Here is a 20,810-nt window from a genome sequence, read left to right as displayed (position 1 = left end):
CCGACTATTTTCAAAAAGGGCCGGCACGCCAACGTAATCATTCACGCGACAACTTTATGTCTACTTTGACGTTCATGAAAATAGTCAGGTAGGAAGTCCTTGGGGGGATTTGAACCGGCCTTAAAAAACAAACCGTATTAATTACAGGTCAGCGTTTTGCAGCGCGCTGCAAAAGCACTCTGAATTTTCCTTTTTTTATCTCCTCATCCTTCCTTCGTTTCCTTCTTTCTTTCCATCCATGCGCGCATGCCTTTGAAACTTTAATGTCCAAATGTTCCCTTTTGATCATACTTGTAAATGGTTTTCATTTTAATGTTTAAAACATTGTCTCTTTATAACCATTAGATTGAGGGACGGACGTCCGTCATTAATCTTGGATGAGCGCCGCGCGCTAATGTCAAAAGACGGCCATGTAAAGTAGTGTGTATGTGTGTGTGTGTTGTTTTTTTCTTCTTATTTTTGGGAGGGGATATTACGATAATGCCAGCCCAAAGTGCAGCGGAGGGAAAGTGGACCGACGCGTGCCTTGAGTGTGGAAAGGCGGTGGCCTAATGGACACAAACATGCATAAATAACAACAAGCCGGCGCGGCTGCCAGAGCTTTTAATAAATCCGTCCTGGTGGATGAGAAGGGAGGAGACTCGCCTTTCGTCGGTCGGCCAGGGATGGACAAATTTGCGTCGGCCACGTTTGCTGTCCTACCATGTTATTCGGAAAAGACTAGCGGTAAGCGTGGGGATCGGTATTCACTAGTTGGTGCTTAAAACTAGCGTTGCCGTTTTCGTCTGAGACACAGTGAGCTAGTTTAAAAAAAAATGGACGTAAAGCACGTGTCAAAGTGGCGGCCCGGGGGCCAAATCTGGTCCGCCGCATCATTTTGTGTGGCCCGGGTAAGTAAATCATGAGTGCCGACTTTCTGTTTTAGGATCAAATTAAAATGAAGAGTATAGATGTATATTAAATTTCCTGATTTTTGCCCCTTTTAAATCAATAATTGTAATATTTTAATCCGTTTTTTCTGTTTTTAGTTAAAAATCATTTTGTAAAATCTAAAAATTAATTAAAAAAAGCTTTAATAAACATTGTTTTAGATCTATAAAAAACGGAATATTCAGAGCTTTTAATCCAGTTCTTTTAATCCATTTTTTTTAAAAATCTAAATATTATATCTAAAATCTGGCCCACGTGAAATCAAGTTGACGTTAAAGCAACCCGCGAACCAACCCGAGTTTGACACCCTTGTTGTAAAGCCTTCCATTTTTTTTGCGCAGTCTGGATCCAAAAGACCACTCACCAATGTCGCGCAATGTGGTCTCTCCAATGTGGAGGTGATTGAACTCCTCGCTAAAACGGCAAAAACACCAGCTTCTTTTTGCTAATAGTTTCCATTTGTTTAAAGGATCCACGGGAACTGACAGAAGCCCTCGGATTGTTTCTCCCTAAACAAAAGCCCGATATTTAATTTATATCAGGCGGCGGGCGGCATGCCCATAAAAGGGCAGGGAAGCAGTTTTCCCAAGGCCCCCTTCGCACATCCTCCCGTCTGAAGGCGATGCGTTGACGGGACCTCCGCCGAGAGAAAGTGACACGAGTCAGGAGTGAAGCTAAATGTCTTGACTATGTCCGGACCCCCGCGGCCGGGCGCCGCTCCTCCGCTCGCCGCTGTCCGACCCGATCACGGGCGGCTCTGAATGAGGCCTGCTGGCGCAGCACCTCTGTCAGACGCCCGCCAAACGCCGCCCACCTCTCTCTCTGCGAGCCTGATTAATCGCGCTGAGCGGCCTGCCCGCCGTGCTAATTGGCGTCATATCAGACGAGCGCCAGACTTGGCGGGAGGGGTTAAGCTAGTGGCTACTTTCGAGCCTAATGGGGCGGCTAATAAGAGGCTAATTAGGCTGCTAAATTGAAAAGCCTTTGACTTGTGCCCTACTTCTGTTTTTTTTCTGCCCGATGATAATGAAGACGTCATAGCGCAGGGGTGTCAGACTCGTTGGTTCGCGGGCCGCGTTAACGTCAACTCGATTTCATGTGGGCCGGACCATTTTAGATATAATATTTAGATTTTTTTTGTTTTATAAATGGATTAAAAGAACTGGATTAAAATCCCTGAATGTTCCGTTTTTTATAGATCTAAAACAATGTTTAATTTAGTTTTTTTAAATATATTTTTAGATTTTACAAAATGATTTTTGAACTAAAAACACAGAAAAAATGGATTAAAAATGACAATGATTGATTTAAAAGGGGGAAAATCAGGAAATTTAATATACATCTATACTCTTCATTTTAATTTGATCCTAAAACAGAAAGTCGGCACTCATGATTTACTTACCCGTGCCACACAATGATGCGGCGGGCCAGATTTGGCCCCCGGGCCACCACTTTGACACGTGTTGTAGCCGAATTGATTTAGCCGTGATGTAGCTAGTGATTACTGTGATGCAACGCTTTAAAATTGAGCTATTTAGAACGGACTGTTTTTGTGGGCGGAGCCCGGCTAGAAAATCTAACAGTTTTGTCCGTTAATGAGCGAGTTCATCTTTGACTGCTTCGGCGTTCATTTGAGGAACAACAAGGCGAGAAAGTGGATGATTGTCGGCGCCATTCGTGCCGGCGCCGAGAAAAACAAACTCTCGGTGAAACTAAACAAGGGAGAAAGTTATCCTTTGTGACAAGAGCGAGCGCAAATGCAGCGGCTCCGAAAGTAGGTTGCGTCACGCCGCAGCTCTGTAAACATTGACGGCTATTACCACTTTAAAACATATACGAGTGCTAGCGAGCTTTATATATATATATATATATTTTTTTTTTTTTACAAGACGGCAACTTTCCTCCCCATTTTCTAACAAGCCAATGGTGATTAACGCGCTTGTAAAAAGCGTCGGAATCAAAGCGGAGCGCACCAAAGCCTCCGCCCGCCCGCCCGCCGACTCTTCTCGGCACTCGCAGCGACTAATGCGAAGGCGCCGCTTTACTCGGGGGCGCTTAATAAGAGTGCGGCGCCGCAAATAAGGCGGCGCCGCACATCACACGGCCGGGGAAGTGGCGACGGCGGAGGTGAGAACGCGCCGCCGCCGCTCTTCCTCCGTGCCGGTTTGAAAGGTCGCCATCCCACTCACCCGCCGTAATGAGAGGCGGCGTGCGCGGCTGCCAATCAAAGCCCCGCCGCCCCGTCTGGCGTTTTGATGCCGGCGCTCGGCGGTGTCGCTCGGAGGTTGCGCCTACAAATTAGGGAAATCACGGCGCTCATTACGACGCCCGAGGGCGAGCCCCCGGGGGGGAACGAACGCTCGGGTGTATTTGCCGCTGACTGTTGCTTTAAGAGGCGGGCAAAATGAATGAATGGGAAAATGAATGTACCCATACTAATACTCATAGTATGACTAATAGTCATTTGTTTAGTGATAGTACGTTATTTTTCCTGATTTTGATGTACTTTGGGGCAATTCCAAGTCACTCTCTGTTAAGGCATTAATGTGTTTTTTTATCCTAATGTAGTATTAGTGGCTCATCAGATATTCATTTTTATTTTCCATTTGTTTTATTTACACACCTTGTGTCTATGTTGTGTGGCGAATTATCTATATGAGACTTTTAGCGGCTTTTATGGGTCTTGGATTGTAGAAATATCACTTAAACGACTCAACTGCTGAAATTAAGGGAACATCTTTTCCTATTTTTAGAAAGTTGTTTCAGGTTCAGGCTTTGGATAATGTTGTGAAGCATTTGTCTTCCATTTAGCGAGAAACGTTGTGACTTAAAAGCTTGCAAACATGACCTGAGAGCATCAAAGTTGCTGAATTTTGCAAAAGTACTCCCTTCCAAAGTGGGCTCTTCTTCAAGGCCCCGGAACCAAATTTAGCAGCGGTCGATCCATTAGAACGACGTCCTAATCCCGGCTGGCTAAACTTTCTTTTGTTGCCATTCTACGACTTCCTAACGACCAAAGTCACTCACTCTCGCATCGATTTTGCGCTGGGAATCGGCTGCCATTTTCCTTGCCTTCGGGATTGTTATTGCCATGACGAAAGGGAAGGCCGCTCCATATTTCCTCAACATGGCCAGGCGACCATCCTTTCTCGGCGCACCACTGTTTAATTTGCGACGTTCTCTGGCACGCTGGCCCTTTTAATGATTTAAGTCGGCGAGCTCGAGAAAGAGAGAGCGAGAGAGAGAGAGAGCAAACCAGCGAGCGAGCGCTCGGCATTAAATAAATAATAGTGATAAAATGTAGAGCTCATACATTTCAAAGCTAATGCGACTAGCGGCGCGATAGGAGCAGCTGCACACAGTCCTCGGAGCGGTAATTTGATTGATTTGTTGTGACAGCCGCCAAATAATTGAGAGCGAGAGGTGCTGCTAGCTAGCGCCGCACAGCGCGTCGCTCCCTCCCTCCCGCTAGTTTATTGTTTGGCGCCTTTTGTGACAAATCCCAATCAAAGTATAGCGGAGGAGACGCGAGCGGCTGGGAATCAAACGAGCGCATTTGCGCGCCGTAACGCAAACACGGGCGGCCCCCCGAGACGGAGGGTTTAGCGCCGACGCACTTGTTGCCGACGCGCTAATGATTTGTCTTACATATGCGGCGTAATTGCGCGCTTGATTGTAGCGCATTATGTTTAACAGCGGGTATCCCCAGATATTTGTCTGCACAGTCGACAGTTTTGCGAAGGAAAGACGGGCGCCATTTCTTCGAACTCGGAGGTTTGGCCGCCCCCAAAAATGCCCCCGAGATGTTTTGTGAAAATGACATGTCCCCCTTTCTCAGGTCGGCTAGCCTAGGTCCGCTAGCGTGCTGGCTTTGGGGCCACGGCGCCGAGTTCAAGCACGGCAAATGAGAATTGATTTGAGATTTACGTGGTCGGTGAGGGGAAAATGAACTTATGAAATGTTGTAAATGAAATATTAGACAAGGCGCAGCGGTGGAAAACGGGAGATGCTAATCTGGCGCCGGCGGAATTCCCGCCTGACATTTCACACGGCTCCGCGTTCTGCATGACTTGTAATGTTAATGGTAATGTTACGCCAATGCGCACGCCCAGGTGCAAAAAGCAAAAAAGCCTTATCGCCCGCCACTTGTTAAAAATAGAGTTCTCGCCTTCCCCCCAAATGGCATTTATGCATTTTCTATCGCATTTTTTTTGTCTCATTAAACTGTGACCTTGAGGAAATTCCACCCAAATATTTTTAAGTATCATAATTGACCTTTTTTTCCAAGTCAAATTCAAGCAACTTTTCAAACTGACTCGACAAAAAACGTATTTGATGAACAAAAACAATTATTTGAAAAATATAAAAACATGTAAAAATGTTCAACACTTAAATAGAGTTTAGCAACACTGAAAAACACCATTTTAGCCAAAATGAGTAACACAGAAAATTTTGCTCATTGAATCATTACATTGGAACAATAGTGCAAATGTCATTTTTCTCCTCTATTAACCATCATATGCCAACAGTATTATAGCTCTCGCTTAATAAAACAAGCTAATCAATGTGCTATTACGATGAGCGATCCATACAACTTGTTTCTCATTTTGATCAATAGTCTCCAGCATTGAACACTTCCTATATGCCTAGCAGGCATAGATTTTCAGGTCAAAACTTGAACTAACTCCCCAGCAGAGGTCATTTTTGGCGTCCCCTTCTCCCATTTCACCGCCGCCGCCATCGCCACGTCTGTCAGCAGACGGCTCGGCAACCCGATCCCGTCGCTAAAAGCCGTCTGCGGTCGGCTCTGGCCAACCGGGGCGTCGTTACCTTAATTAATTCTTATCGGCTAAAACGTCCCGCGAGACGCGTTCGGGACTCCGAAAGAGCGCAGAGTTTTTTTTTTTTTTACCCGTGTTTGTTTCAGTCGCTTTCGGGTATCCAACGAGCTCAAATTTCTCACGCCAGGGGTTAAAAAAATCAAGTAGGCCCGATTCGTACATCCCATAACTCTGGTAGGTTCCGGCGTAGTCGGCGTCCGGGATGATGTATTGTGCCGGGCGCCCAATTTCATTTACCGCCGCTGCCCTTTGCTGAACCTGTTGCTAGTCAGCGAGAGCGATAAAGCGCATAAGTAGCGGCGCGCTTCATTCATCATACTTGGCTGGATGGGGGATGGGGAGTTAGCTTGCCGTACAGCGAGAGGGCTACTAAAGGATCCGCAGAAAATCTAACAAAGTATTACCCAGTTAAGACTTATTAGTCCTTTTGATTCGGATTCTGGAATGCCTTCATAAAAGCTAACTCATTTTGATAAAAAGACGTCTTTTGCAAGTTGTACTAAGGACACTATTTGTGTGATTGTTTGTGGAAAGTTTGAAAAAGTAGCTTGTGGTGCCAGTTTTAGCAATAAAAGGAGAACTTGTTGGACAGAGCAGAAAAGACACTTGACTGATCATGAACAGAAAGTCGGCCATTTTGTGCCAAAAGCAGGAGTTCATCTTCCGCCAGGAAGTCCAAATCAGCTCCCGACATGTCTTTCCTCTATCGACATAACATTTGGCGAACATTTATGACATAAGCGGATGCAGCAAAAAGTCTCTTGGAGCCAAGGATGAACAGCAAGTCCGCCATTTTGGGGCAAATTCCAAGCTTTTGACTTAACAGACAACTTTGAATGAAGAAGAAACCAGCATCACCCATCCCACTCCGACTACTCATTTATTTATTTCTTTTTTATTGTTATCTGTTTGTTGTTGTTATTTCTGAACTATGTGGCGAAAGCTTGAAATCTCATTATTTAATCGTATAATGACAATAAAAGCATTCCATTCAATTCCACATGAAATTTGGTGGACGAAAAGGTCAAGAAATTGAAGAAAGAAGTCACCCACGGATCAAACGTTCATTTCAAGCATCCCGCCATCGACGGTCCGTCCCTCCGCCGCTTTAATTCCATCGCATTTGGAAATGCGATCCCTCCATCTTGCCAGTATTAAAGAGCATGGATAATCACAAGAGGCTGCTCTCGTGTATGTCACTCAAAAGACTCGGCATCAACGCGGCGCCGGCGGGCGCGAAAGTGCTTACACGCGCCCTCAGACGCCGAGCAAAGGGAATAATTAAGGAGCCGAGATGGGAGGGAGGGAGGCAGGCAGAAGAATGGCAAGCAAATCCCATTGTTTGGGCTCATTTCATCCTTTTCCACAAATGTACGAGTGAGTGCGTGCGCGGGATGCTGTCAAAAAAAAACACGCCACAAGCACCATGACGTCCTCCTCGTTCGCCACCTTGCCTTTTGATTATTCTCGTGGTGGATCTGTATATTAGTTTTTGGGTGATAAGACCCCCCCTCCCACACCCACAGCAAGAAAAGTTTGGACATCCACGCTCTAAATAATCCACAATAGAATTCCCATTGAAGGTGAAGCACATTGGCGAGCGCTAAACGCGGCCCCTCAATCTCTCCCGGCCGGCTTTTACTGTCAGTCCGGAGAGCACTCAGTCATCTCCGTGCATCGCAACCCCCCCCCCCCCTGCCCACGGCACCCCCACCCCGCCCTCCCAATATTGATTTTTCCACCCACTGAAACAGCCGCATGAACATAAATTTTGCATGAGGCTTTTACTCCAGGCCCGCCTGCGCGCTTGCGCTTTTCGGGCTGACGACACATGACCGCCACGCGGCAACGACCCAAGGTGTGTTGTGTAAAAAAAAAAATGGCATCTATCGTACTGCAATTTGTCGACATTTTCCTGAAAAGAACCTCGGAAAACTCCCAAAAATGTGCCGTTTTTTTCTCCATAATTTCAAAGCTCAAACTATATGCTACCAGACTATAAGTAGCTTTACCACTGTCACCGTTGACAGCGGTAAAGCTACTTGTAGTGTGGTAGCATATCGTCCTGTTCGAGATTTTAAATGATGAAGAAAAATAAAAACGGGGTATTTAACACTACGCGTTAACAAATAAGCCGACCGCGATTTTGCGGTCATCCTGCTAGCTTCAGCTAGCCCCCAAAAAATGGAAGACACATTGTGTAAGATAGATAAAAAAAACTAACGCTGGATTAAATCTCCAATCTGTGTTATCGAGGGCCTCTTCAACCTTTTATATGAAATTTCATGTCATTGCTGGTTAATAAGATTTTTAGCTTTTAACCTTCTCCCGTCACCTTTCGTATCTTCTCTGCAAAGCAGAAAAATAAGAGCGGAATGAAAGAAGATATTATTTTAGCGCACCCTTCCTCGAGCGCCGTCGAGGACCCCGCGACGCCCACGGGGGTCCCCGGGCCAAGTTCCGTTCTAAAAAAAGGGAGGCATTGCGGAATACTGTTTGTGTAACATCTCCATGGAGAGGATGGGATTCATTGACACGCAATGTACTTTGTAAACATCCTGAATTATGCTTAGAAAACATTAAGAAAGCATATTTTAACTCCCTGTGGTAGCCAAGCATGCAATCCTTTTTGACCAAAACCAGCTAAAAACATTCAAATGTAATTGTCTTTTTCCGCAGGAGTCATTAGCGGCAAGGTGGCGATCACATTTTTACAGCGAGGGATGGAAACCTCCGTTTATTGACGCCCTGTACCCATAGACACCCGGCCAATAGAAAGCACTAAATCCTCCGTGCGCGGAGTTCATCGATCCGACGCTAACACGGAAGGAACGTTAGCGCTCGGATGGGAAGCTTTGACGAGCTAATGACATTTTCCTTTGGATGTTTGATGGCGGCATCGTGAAAGACTTGCAATGGCGAGAGAGTAGTGCATCATGGGAGACATGCCGTGATGTTGCTTATTTTTATTTGGTAAATTGCAATTAGTGAGTGACTCGTAGACGTTTAAACCTTTCAACTGGGAATGAATGATTTTGACTTTTTAGCATATTTTGCTACGTCTGTTTTCCTAAAGTTGTGTCCATCGAATAGTGGTAACGTTACCAAAACCCTATTAAATTAAAATCAAAAGCGTTTATTGTCATCATACACAGCTGTGTAGAACAAAATGGGCGTTGCTAATCCACAAAGTGCGTTTTCCCAGTAAAAAAAAAACATAAATAAGTCATATAAAAATGTAAAAAGTCGCAAAACAAAACTGGAGAGCTAAGAGCCACTGCACCCGTGCGCGCCGCCATTTTGGATCCAAAATATCAATCAAATAATACTCTCAACGCATTTATTGATGGATGATATTCATCTCTTAATCCCAGCTCGTTTGGAAAAATCGACATTTTGCGATACAATGTTTGAGATCCTGACAAATTATTACGGGCGTTAGCCATTTTTGACGGGTGGCCCTCGAGTTCGAACCCTCGTCTTTCCAACAAATCCGCCAGATGACTCCCACGTTACGCCATCCTTCCCGCAAACATTAGCGTAGAGTAGGCGAATCGTGTCGAGAGCAAAACGGAGTCAGAAAAAGTAGCAAAAAGAGACGCTTTTGCCGTATAATGAGCCGGCCGGCGCGCCGTCTCTCCGGGCAGCACTCCTCCGTCATTGGGCGCCAAACAATTAGCCGGCGCCGTCCCCTCTCGCGCAATCAAAACGGGAGATGCGCGACGGGCACTTAGAGAGGAACGGGAGCGGGTCAGTGGTCCTGACAGTCTTAACAAGAGCACGGCGTTTATAAAGCACCGCCGTTAAAGAATGGAGTGAAGTTACCTGCGGTGCGGCTCTGATAATAAGGCCACATGGGGCTTCTTCCATATTCCCTCTGTATTTGTTTGCTTTTGCCTCATCTTGTCTCGTTGCACCGCTTGTTTCTCGCCATAATGGTCCACGCCGGAGGACATTCTCTCACACGCCTTTGATCTGCTAGGCGCTTTCCATAATTTTCTGACAGACGCGGGCGGCGCCGTCCAAAGCGCGCTTTTGTCTTGTGCTTTTGTATTCCGTCTCGTAAGGAGAGGCGTAACATTTTGTCACGGCGGCCGGCCGGACGGCGACCGAGAGGCCGTCTTTTTTGGACTTGTGAGGTTTCCATTGGTCCTTCTGCGAGACGCTGCCTTTTTTGGTGGATGCTTGAAAACGGCAATTTAGCGCCTAGCGCCGTTTGGAAAATTTGGATTGGTCCGGGAATGGGAAATGTGGTTTTGTTTGTGGTGGTGTCGGTTTTTCGAAAGCCCAGTTTTGTGGATTTTTCCACTCGGCGTTCATCTTTTTTTTTGGTTGAAAAGAGCATTTTAATGGGGTTCAAACAGGCCACCATTATCAGATCCAATTAGTTAATGTCCCTGAAGAAGACGGGTGTCCTTTTTTTTTTTCCTGGTGTGATTTGAAGCATTAAAGAAGAATATCCCAGCCATTCTCAGAGTGACAATGAAGACTTTTGACTCGGCGGAGGAGAGCAATTATTTCCGCTTTGTCCTTGTAACTCTAGCCAAACTAGATGGAGGGACTTGAAAGCCTGGGGGGCCTTGTTGTGTCTTCACACCATCCATCTCCATATCTCCATACCCGCAGGCCCCCTTCGGTCCCGTGCCTTTCCACGCCTTTGCGTCTTTGGAGGTGTTGTCTTATTTCTCCAATCAGGACACGTGTTGATTTTCTTTCTTGTGTTATCAACAGCTACCTCAACTCTCAACTCCCAACTCCAACACCTGCAGCAGCTCCAACAGATGCACCACCACCATCACCACCACCAACAACAACAACAACAGCATCATCACCACCAACACGGCCAGAACCATTTGTCATCCCAACACCATCACATGACGCCACCCAGCCAACAGCAGTCGTCGGTGCCCTCGCCGGCTTCCACCTGCTCCTCCGCCTCCGGGCAAGCGCCGGCGTCCCCGCCCTCGCACCGGCCCAACCAGTCGCCCGCCCGGAGCCTGCCGTCGCCCGTCACGCCGCCCATGCCTCTGCCGGTAAGTCCAAAACGTCCTCCTTCCAAAACCAGGTAGTCCCGCCCATGTCTTGGATGTCAGAGTGAGTACACGCACCCATCGGCATCACCCAGCCCATCACATACTTATCTGACCTATCATCCCCCTTCCTAGTATACCTTTTGGTCGCTCTAAGTCGCAGGTGTCAAAGTGGCGGCCCAGGGGTTAAATCTGGCCCGCCGCATCATTTGTGCGGCCCGGGAAAGTAAATTATGAGTGCCAACTTTCTGTTTTAGGATCAAATTAAAATGAAGAGTATAGATGTATATTAAATTTCCTCATTTTCCCCCTTTTAAATCAATAATTGTCATTTTTAAATCATTTTTCCCTGTATTTTTAGTTCAAAAATCATTTTGTAAAATCTAAAAATATATAAAAACAGCTAAGATAATCATTGTTTTAGATCTATAAAAAACTGAATATTCAGGGATTTTAATCCAGTTCTTTTAATCCATTTATAAAATAAAAATCTAAATATTATATCTAAAATGGTCCACGTGAAATCGAGTTGACGTTAAAGCGGCCCGCGAACCAACCCGAGTCTGACACCCTTGCCCTAAGTCTTTCTCGATTGTCGTCGAGGGTTTATAGAAGCTTTATTCAAAGAATAATTTCCCAGAAATCAACGTCATAGTTTCAGCCTACTCGCGAGGGTTTGTGAGGTCATCCGTACTCCCGTTTTATCCGCCTCTTCATCTTGTCTTTTCCCCAGCCCAGCTCCTTTCGCCAGTCACTTTTGTCCGTCCATCCATCTCGGCCACGCCGTCCGTCCGACCGTCGCCGTGATAATGGCCTATTTTATATCCCCGCGGTTTCATTTTGGAGCGCACGCCGGCCAGGGTCGCTCGCCCGTCCCCGGTCACATTCATCAGCGTCAGGACCCTTATTGGCTTGTGGCGTGAGCTTTATGGGCCAAGATGCGCGCACGGGCCCCCCGTCCGTCCGTCGTCTTGGACCGCCCCGCCCCTCCGTCTTTTTCGACCCCCGTCACGGCCTGCTGAGATTCAGCGGGGGGGAAAAAACAGACGGTGGATTTAATGGGCCTCCGAAGGCATTACTTGAGAACTGAACTCAAATGTCCAACGTGCGTGCGGGCGGAATCACTCGACTATGACAACGCGTTTGATCAGATGCTTTGCTAGCGCTAAAGATGGAAGTAAACACACCCGCGGCGAGTCGACCCGCAAAAAAAGAACTTACAAATATAGGCGAAGAAGACGCCATTATGGTAAAAGTCCCTCTTTTAATCATATGAAATGTGGTTGGACCGCCACGAGAAAGATGCAAAATATCTCGAATTATGAGCGTAAAGACGTCGGATGTTTGACATTTTTCGTTCAAAGCCACTGTCACTTGGCAACTTGAGGTTTTGGAGGCACGTCAATCGTCGGTAAGCTTTCAAATTTGAGGCTCCTTTTGGCCATTTTCACCCGTTCATATCGATGGTAACCTAGCAACATGACACTTGTCAATCATGAGTAGGCTTTCAAAAAAGCCTTGCCAATTTTTAAATCATTTCTTTTTTTTCCGGCTAATTTCAGCCCTGTCTATCGTGAGTAGATCCAGTAAAAAAAATATTTGGAAAGGACATTTTAGTCTGCCATTTTGTCCAAAAGCGGCCATTTTAGAAAGTAGGAGTCGGCCCGCTTCCTTTGGAAAGCGGGTTGAAAGATAGTAGCGAGCTCTATGATGATGATGATGATGGCCGAAGACAGAGCTCCCTTGAGACGAGTCCACATGGGCTATCATTAAGATATTGCTTCAATCAAATAGGATTAGCGCGTAAAGGGTTTACCTGTTTTCCGGGTCAGCCTCGGCAAGGACAGGCCGCGGCCTACGGCGACCGTTCAATGGGATTTGAAGGCCCGCTCCGGTGGGCCCGCCTCCCGGTCTGGTTGATTGGATGGCATTAACCCTTTCATTGCAAATTGGAAATAAGATAACAGACGGTGTGGCCCTTTTAAAAATATATATATATTTTATCGAGGGCAAGAAAAGCCTTAATTTATATCGAGATCCAATTCAAGGAAAATCCAACGCTAATCCCGAGTATTCATGACGTCCCCCTAGTGTTTCTTAATTAGCCAATCGCCCGGCTAATTCCGTTGATTTCAAACCCACCCCATCGACCGCAAATAAACTCGGCGAGATGAGGAAATTTTGCGTTAATGCGACGATGGCGGGCCAAGCGGCGCGACGGCGGCGGCGGGATTTTGGAGACCGGGGGCTTGATTGATTGGCGCCGCGGGTTTTTCTCCACGCCCGGAGCGCTCGGGGATTTGGCGGCGGGCGACAGAATTGATCTTAATTAGATCTGAAAGAGCCGCCACGGCAGAACGGGCGCGACGATTAAAATGAAAAACAGGAGAAATTACCGATCAAATTAATCATAATGTCGGGCTACAGCTGTAGGCTCTGCTGTAATTTGCCACTCCACTGGCTTACATCGGGCCCAGCCGGACGGACGCCGTGGTGGAAGGCGGGGAGATTTGCTCGCCATTACGCTTGTATACTGTTCCGGGACGCCTAGGACCCTCCCACTTCGGAGCCTGACGCTCCGCCCACATCTTCCGCCGCCTTTACTTTTAGACTCGTTTTATTCCCATTGCGTTCCAGACAATATGCATCTGTGCGCTCAAAATATGATTGCTGTGAATATGATAAGATGGATCGCATTATTATACTGAGAAATTTGAGTGAAACTTGCAACAAATGTGCAAAATAACCAAAAATTACTAGGAAAAAACGTTGGTCTATCAGAAAATACTACAAAAAGACACACAAAAGACTAGTTATTAAATAAAAGAGACAAAACTGTTGTATCAGATAATCCTAGTTACGGATTTAGGAAAAAAATACACCATTTTAAAACACTACAACCAACACCCTATTTGAAAATACTGCAAGAAACAGGTTTACAAAATAAAAAATACACTACAACAAACAACACTGCGCCATCAGAAACCTACCACCCAAAAGTTGAAGAATAAAATACCTCATCAAATATCACAAACAAATGTAACACGAAAAATATAATACTTTACACCTAAAATCCTCAAATTTAAAAAGCAGGAATATTCTCTAAAAAGACAAATGTAATCATTAAAAACAAAAAAATGCCAAATGTTCGGGGAACTTCAATTCCGACAAATTGTAGCAAACGGTTGTTTCACTGTGACTGCTAATTACCTTTCAAATCCACCTCCTTTTGCCAAATAACCATAACACAGTTTTAACCTTCTGTTTACGGTCAAGTCTTGCTTTTATGCGTTCGCAAATCCAGACCTTTAGATTTTTAACTTACATTTTTGCTACATGTAAAAAAAAAAACACTACAAGTGCTCCATAGACAAAATGCAATTGAAACTCTAAAAAAATAAAGAATGCCTGAAAATCCATCCAAATGTCCCTAGAGCTACTAGAAAGCGACCAAATGTCCCGATCAACTCCGTCCGTCCGTCCGTCTGTCCCTAGCCGCGACCCAAAGGCAGCGCGTACGTAGCAAGAAGACGCCACGACGAACCGTTGAAGCAGAAAACGTCACGCTAATATTCCACGGCGAGCCCAAGTGGGACTTTTGACTCTGCTGGCGAGGGGGCCATCGTGCAATAAGCTTGCATTAAAAGCTTGTTTTCATTTTTTTTCTTTTTCTCTCTCTTTTACGCACGCTCGCCGCTCGCTGCTCTGTCTGCGGTCACTAATGGGCACCGCAAATTACCGGCGGTGGAACGCCACCCCGAGGGCCCGGCCTCCTCGGCGTGGGCCAGCACTTAGACCGCTCGGTGTCACAACCTCCGCCGATAATTAAAGAAACCCTATTCCTCCATCGCCGTCAGCCGAGGACCCCCGAACCCGAGCCAGGGTCCAAAAAAGGAAGCGCCCAAAGAAGGCGGTCGGGAATTTGGACCACTTTGCCTGGGGTGGACGTGGGAAAATGTCAAAAGGACCTGAGTCCAAAATTGATTTCAGAAGTTGGGAAGGCGGCCATTTTGGGGGAGTCTAATGCGGCCTTCAGAACGGTCATGTTTTAAAAAAAAAAAATCGTTTTGATGAAAAGTACGCACAAAAAAGTCTTGGGAGTTGAACGGGACATCGGCCATTTCAGGTGAATTCCATTTTTGTAAAAAAAAAACTGCAAAAAATAATACTAAATTGAATCGGCCAATTTTACAGATTGTCATGAAAGTTGCTAGCAAAGCGTACGAAGACAGTCTATTGATTTGTAGCTCTCGTTAATTGACATACTCCTATTTGGTGATTCAAATCAATTTGAGGACGAATATTTCAAGCAACTCCAAATGTACTACAATTGACAAATATTGGTTGAAAGCAAATATCTTCTAGCCTAAGAAATCCAACTTGGACAGCAAGTTACGCATCAATAAACAGCAAAATGACATTAGTCGCTCATAACAAGGCCAAGTTTTCTAAATTAGGGCCTCACCTCCCTTGCTTAATCCCTCATTGCAAGTAAATAAAAGTAGTAGTAGAGCTGTCATGGTCAGCTTACTTTTGTATTTTTTTTTTTATTTCCCCTCCTTCGTCTTTCTAATTATTCATAGCAAATGTGCTGGCTGTTGATGGGCCGCCGCGCGCCGTCTTATTTTCTGCTTCAGTCAACATTGCCGTGGCTAAATTGCACGCGCCAGCTTGTTATGTAAGGCAATTTTCTGCCTTCTTAAGACCTCCCCGACCGGCCGGCATTAACGACGGACCACCCCGCCGATGCCCCAAAACCCACGACAGGTGCACCTTATTTGACTTTTAATAACAAAAGTGTCAAACGATGAGAATGACTGCGTTCATGTCATTTTACGTATAGAAAATGCATTTTTTGTTGCCATTTTGCAGACACAACCCTGTCAGGTAACACCCTTTTTTTCCAGCAGCTCTGGTTGTGATGTCACAACCAGAATTGACGATCATTTGTAGATTTCTACCATCGTGCTAACTAGCTAGCTCAAGTTGATGGAATGGTCACAACAAAAGAATAGATAAGCCTATACATAGATGGCAGATAGTGACAATTTTGAGATTATTATTTTTTGTGGGCGGGGCCAAGTCGTCTGAGGAAAAAAAAAAGGATGAATTAGGAGTTTTAATTAGCAATATTAAGATGTTTGTGTCCAAAATATGCTCAGCTACCATTTTAAAAGTCACTTGTAGTATTTCACAGCACCGTTAAATGCCGATAAACTTTGCGTCAAAAATGTGGTAAATATTCCTAACGTTTATTCTGTTGTCTCATTTAATATTTGCCAGCGTCTGAAGTCGAAATCAAGGAACTTGGTATCATTGGCCGGGTGGGTGTGTCCATCACCAACATAGTCCGACCAAGCCAGGGCTCCAAACGCTGCCATTTTGGCTCCTCACTACTTTCAACTTTAAATTGAGCTATAGCTCGATATGTTTGCGTACTAAATGTGTTATGGAGAAAATTTGGGACAGGCTTTGACGACTTTTCAGCGCCTTTTATTTAATTGCCAGGCGTGTCCCTGGCAGGCAAGTGGAGCGATCGAAGATACAGATGTAAATGTCATCAATTCATCAGAGATGATTTTACTGGTACGAGGGAGGCCAAATTATCGATCGGGGGCGCACGAGACGTCGCCATTCATCTTTGGCGCGGCGGTGACACATGACAACGTGTCCATTTCTCTTCATTACATACAGCCCGTGTTTTTGGAGAGCGCGGTGGCGGCGGTGGCGGCGGCGGCGACGGAGGCGGAGAGTCATCACTTACCTTTATTGTGTTTATCCGGCCCTCCCTCTATTGAATTGAGAACATCAAAAGATCACCGGACATTGATTGGCCAGATATTAAAGTCATTCAAATGCTATATTGATATGTCAGAGCGCACACCAGAGCCAAAAGACATTTTCCGTTGGGCCCGTTTCGGGGAGGGATTCTTAAAATCAAATCAAAGACATTTTTAGGATCTATGTCGTGCTTACGAGTCGCTTGAAAAGTCGATGACTAACTTGACGTCTTTATTAATGTTAGTCGTATTTCTTATGAACAATTTTGACTATTTTCAATAACATGTATACTAATTGTCTATATATATTTTTTCAATTTCTGTTTTCTGACAAAAGTTTGAAATCATTTTTTTTAAACTCGCATGCCCGTATTTTTGTGTTTATTTAACCGCTTTTTTGTATTTTGGTCAAATATTTTGCATCACATTTTACTGTTAAACAATATTTGGGGTTTGTTTTGAAAACATTGTATTTTTGCCTTGGTACTCTATGTACTACACATCTAAGTATATGTCAATAAAAATGAAATAATGTCATAAAATGTAACTAATTGTAAATATTTACATTATTTAGTTATATTTAATGACATTATTTCATTTTTTTGGGCCAAAATAATGTAATAATGTAATAAAATGTAACTAAATAATGTAAATATATACATTTTATTACATTATTTCATTTGTATTCACATATATTTAGATATCTGTAGTATATAGTGAGTACAAAACAAACTACAAAATTGTTCATTCATTTTACCAGTAAAATATGATGCAAAATATTTGACCAAAAAACAAAAATGTAGTTAAATAAACACAAAAATACGGGCATATTAGTTAAAAAAAACGATTTCAGAAAACAAATTTGATAAAAACAAAAAAGAACCGCTAATCGTTTGGTTTTTGAATATCATATGTTTCCGTGCCAATCAAAAAAATCAATTTCCCATAATCCCCTCTGCTTGAAATTCCAGCCGCGTTCCGCCGGCGCAGATTTACGAGCCGCCAGAAATCCCCGCGCCGCAAAAGTGTCACATGGTCAGCACATCCCGCCGGACGCTTAATCACCGACGACTCTCCCCTCGTTTTTAGACGCTAAATATCATCGATCACCCCCAGCCGATCAAAGAAATCCCGGCGCCGCGTGGCGTAAAAGCGGGGAATCTGCGGGCGAAAAAGACTCACAATTATCAACAAATGGGCCGGCCGGGATTTTATGGCACGATTAAAGGCGGCCTTAATTCGGCGGCGAGATTGACGGCCGGCGTCCGGCACTCCATCAGCGTTTTATCGTCGCCTTCAACGTTTTCACGACTCTCGGCGCGCCTTCATTTGCATCGCGCTTCATTAGACGCCCCCATTTGGACGCCCCTTAATGTCTTTTATCTGATCGCACGCTAACTAGCCGTCACTCACGCCGACGGGATGATCTCACTGACGTTTAAGTCCAAAATTGTCACCTTCAAGCGGCAAACGTTTTTGAGTTAATAGCTGCCAATGACGACGGGATTTCCGTAAAAAGTAGATTTTATCTAAAAAAAATACTTTGTTATTTTCCATTAAAAAAGGCCTGAAGCAAAAATCATATCACTTTGTCACATATTATCCACTCTACAAACAAAATTGAGGAAAATGTAACAAAACAGGTTGGCATTTTTTCATATTTCAATTCTTTTAACATTAATGATTATTTTTTCTGAAAATGCGTCTACCATTGTACACAAAAAAATGTGTCTACCATTGTACACTAAAAAAATGCCTCCACCATTGTACACTAAAAAAACGTGTCTACCATTGTACACTTAAAAAAAGTATCTTTTCACCAAAATTATTTCCATTTCTTTGCGGTAAAATAATGAACGGACCAAAGTTCTGTTGCTAATGCGCTAAAAAGTGAACATGTTAAAAAAAATGCCATTTTTGTCTAATTCATCTTTGATTTTGCAGACTTAATGCTTAAAATATTTCAATACAGGATCAATGGCTGATATTCCCACTGATGGAAAATGAAGAGGAAGTTAGTTGGTAACCAATTTTGAACCTTTGACCTCAAGGCACAGTGAGCACTTGAGTGTCGTTATTGTCTCTTTTGGCCAATATTTTATATATATATTTTATTTTTTTTAGCCTGGTAAGGTGTGCAGCAGAGGCCCAGCAGTGGGCAACAGTTGGCCCCAGCGCGGAGGTGTTTGGCGAGGGCCTAATGGCATTTTGATGTTTAAGCACAGAGTGGGGGGCGTTCAGGGGGGGACGCAAGAGAGAGAAGAGTCAGCAGAGGCTCGGCGGCGGCGGCGGCAGCGACACATACGGAGCGTGTCACACTTGATTATATCAAGCGTGGCGTGTGGAAAGAATGGAAGGACAAAGTTGCATGTCGAGGGAGGGCGGCTGAACTTTGCCGTATTGCGCCTCCACTCTTATTGTTGTGGCGTACGCTAGGGACGGCGCCGCCAACGGCTCTCTTCGCTAACGAGGGACACTGAGATCACACTTTGTAGTACTATAGTCCATGTCAATCAATGGCTTTTTACACACAACCTCTTGTGTTAGGTAAAAGAGTACCGTAGTGTAGTGGAATGGAATTTGGAGTAATGTGGAGTACAGTAGAGTACTGTTGTGGTTGTGGTAGTGGTAGTGTAGTATGTTATAGTGGTAGTGTCGTGTAGTATGTTATAGTGGTAGTGTCGTGTAGTATGTTATAGTGGTAGTGTATTGTAGTATGTTATAGTGGTAGTGTAGTGTAGTATGTTATAGTGGTAGTGTAGTATATTATAGTGGTAGTGTAGTGTAGTATGTTATAGTGGTAGTGTATTATGTTATGGTGGTAGTGTAGTGTAGTATGTCATAGTGGTAGTGTAGTGTAGTATGTTATAGTGGTAGTGTTGTATGTTACAGTGGTAGTGTAGTGTAGTGTGGTATGTTATAGTGGTAGTGTAGTATGTTAGTGGTAGTGTAGTGTAGTATGTTATAGTGATAGTGTAGTATGTTGTAGTGGTAGTGTAGTATGTTATATTGGTAGTGTAGTGTAGTATGTTATGGTGGTAGTGTAATGTAATTTGGAGTAGATTAGTAGTTTGGAGTAGAGTACTGTAGAGTAAAATTGTGAATAAACAACCCTGCTTTGTTAAAAAAAAATGTGCATGTTATTAGCTAGCCTTTCACTCAGCATGTTTTTGCTCTCTATACCGATTCCTGATTCCTGGCTATGTACGTGGCATCAATATGGCCATATCCAAACCACACTTTTGGATCAAATATAGTCTTCTTTCCGTTTAATACTAAATGACTGCGTATACATTTGAAGCTAAAGTCGTAGAGCAACTGCCATTTACTCCGTTTCTGCTGTTGTCGGCGCTACACGTGGGAGGACTTGCAGCAAATGAGCTCATGTTCAAACCCTTTATTTGTAGCTATTTCCCCTCCAAAACAGCCCCTAACACCACAACAAGAAAGGGCAGCTTTCTTTGTGTGAAGCCATTTTAGCTTCCCAGCGAGCGGTCTCCAAGACGCCGTTGCCGCCATTTGGAAGATTACACGCGGCGGGCCGCCCAGCCCTCTGCTTAAAACAAAGTGCTATGAATTTAGCGTCTCGTAGCGATGGCTACGCTAGGAAAATGGCTCGCCCAGACGTAAACGCGACGCCGGTCGGTCGGCCGTGACGACGCGCCCGAGGAATCATTGTTTATCTCCTCCAACACACGCAAACGGCGCAAACGGCGTGGTGTGCTCCCTCCCCGCCGAGGAGTCGCCGTGGCGGAAAATCACCTGTTTAGGCGGGGAAACACGCACACGCGCCCAATAAAGCCGAGCGGCGCCGCTTTTCGGCGCCGATGAACACAAAGGGAGAAAACGCAGTCGCTATTGGAGATTTTGTCCAATCCAGCTTTTTTTTTTTTTTAAGGAAAATGAGTGATATTTATCATTTGAAATGTGGAGGGAAATACAAATTAAAGATTAGACACTTATCGGAAACGTTTGTTTTTAACGTATTGTAGTTTTATGCTATGTGAGATTGAATGACATCCAAATCACATTTTGGATTAAAAATTGCTTTATTCTGAAAATTGAAAATAGCCCATTTTTATGGAATGAAAAAGAATGTTTTATTCTCTTGAAAAAAAGAAAATCTGGAGTTTCATTTCAGCTTTTAAAGAACTTTTTCTGACAGTTTTATAAAAGAGACATCATAATATAGAATAATATGTTAGCAAAATTTAATGCTAAAAATTGTT

At 44.4% G+C, this 20,810-nt stretch overlaps 1 protein-coding gene across 6 annotated transcripts in view; it reads left to right on the top strand.

Moving 5' to 3' along the window:
- pou6f2 (POU class 6 homeobox 2) overlaps positions 1-20,810 on the top strand; it is a 55,107-nt gene that overhangs the window by 24,206 nt on the left and 10,091 nt on the right. For all 6 annotated transcript variants that reach the window (XM_077623892.1, XM_077623895.1, XM_077623891.1 and 3 more), the window contains one exon: positions 10,503-10,804. In XM_077623892.1, coding sequence (XP_077480018.1) covers positions 10,503-10,804 — 302 coding nt within the window. The remainder of the gene's footprint in view (positions 1-10,502; positions 10,805-20,810) is intronic.

This window comes from Stigmatopora argus, chromosome 17 (assembly GCF_051989625.1).
Source record: "Stigmatopora argus isolate UIUO_Sarg chromosome 17, RoL_Sarg_1.0, whole genome shotgun sequence".
NCBI classification, from domain to species: domain Eukaryota; kingdom Metazoa; phylum Chordata; class Actinopteri; order Syngnathiformes; family Syngnathidae; genus Stigmatopora; species Stigmatopora argus.
Note: the sequence above shows the minus strand (reverse complement) of the source record. Positions and strands in the feature narration are given on the sequence as shown.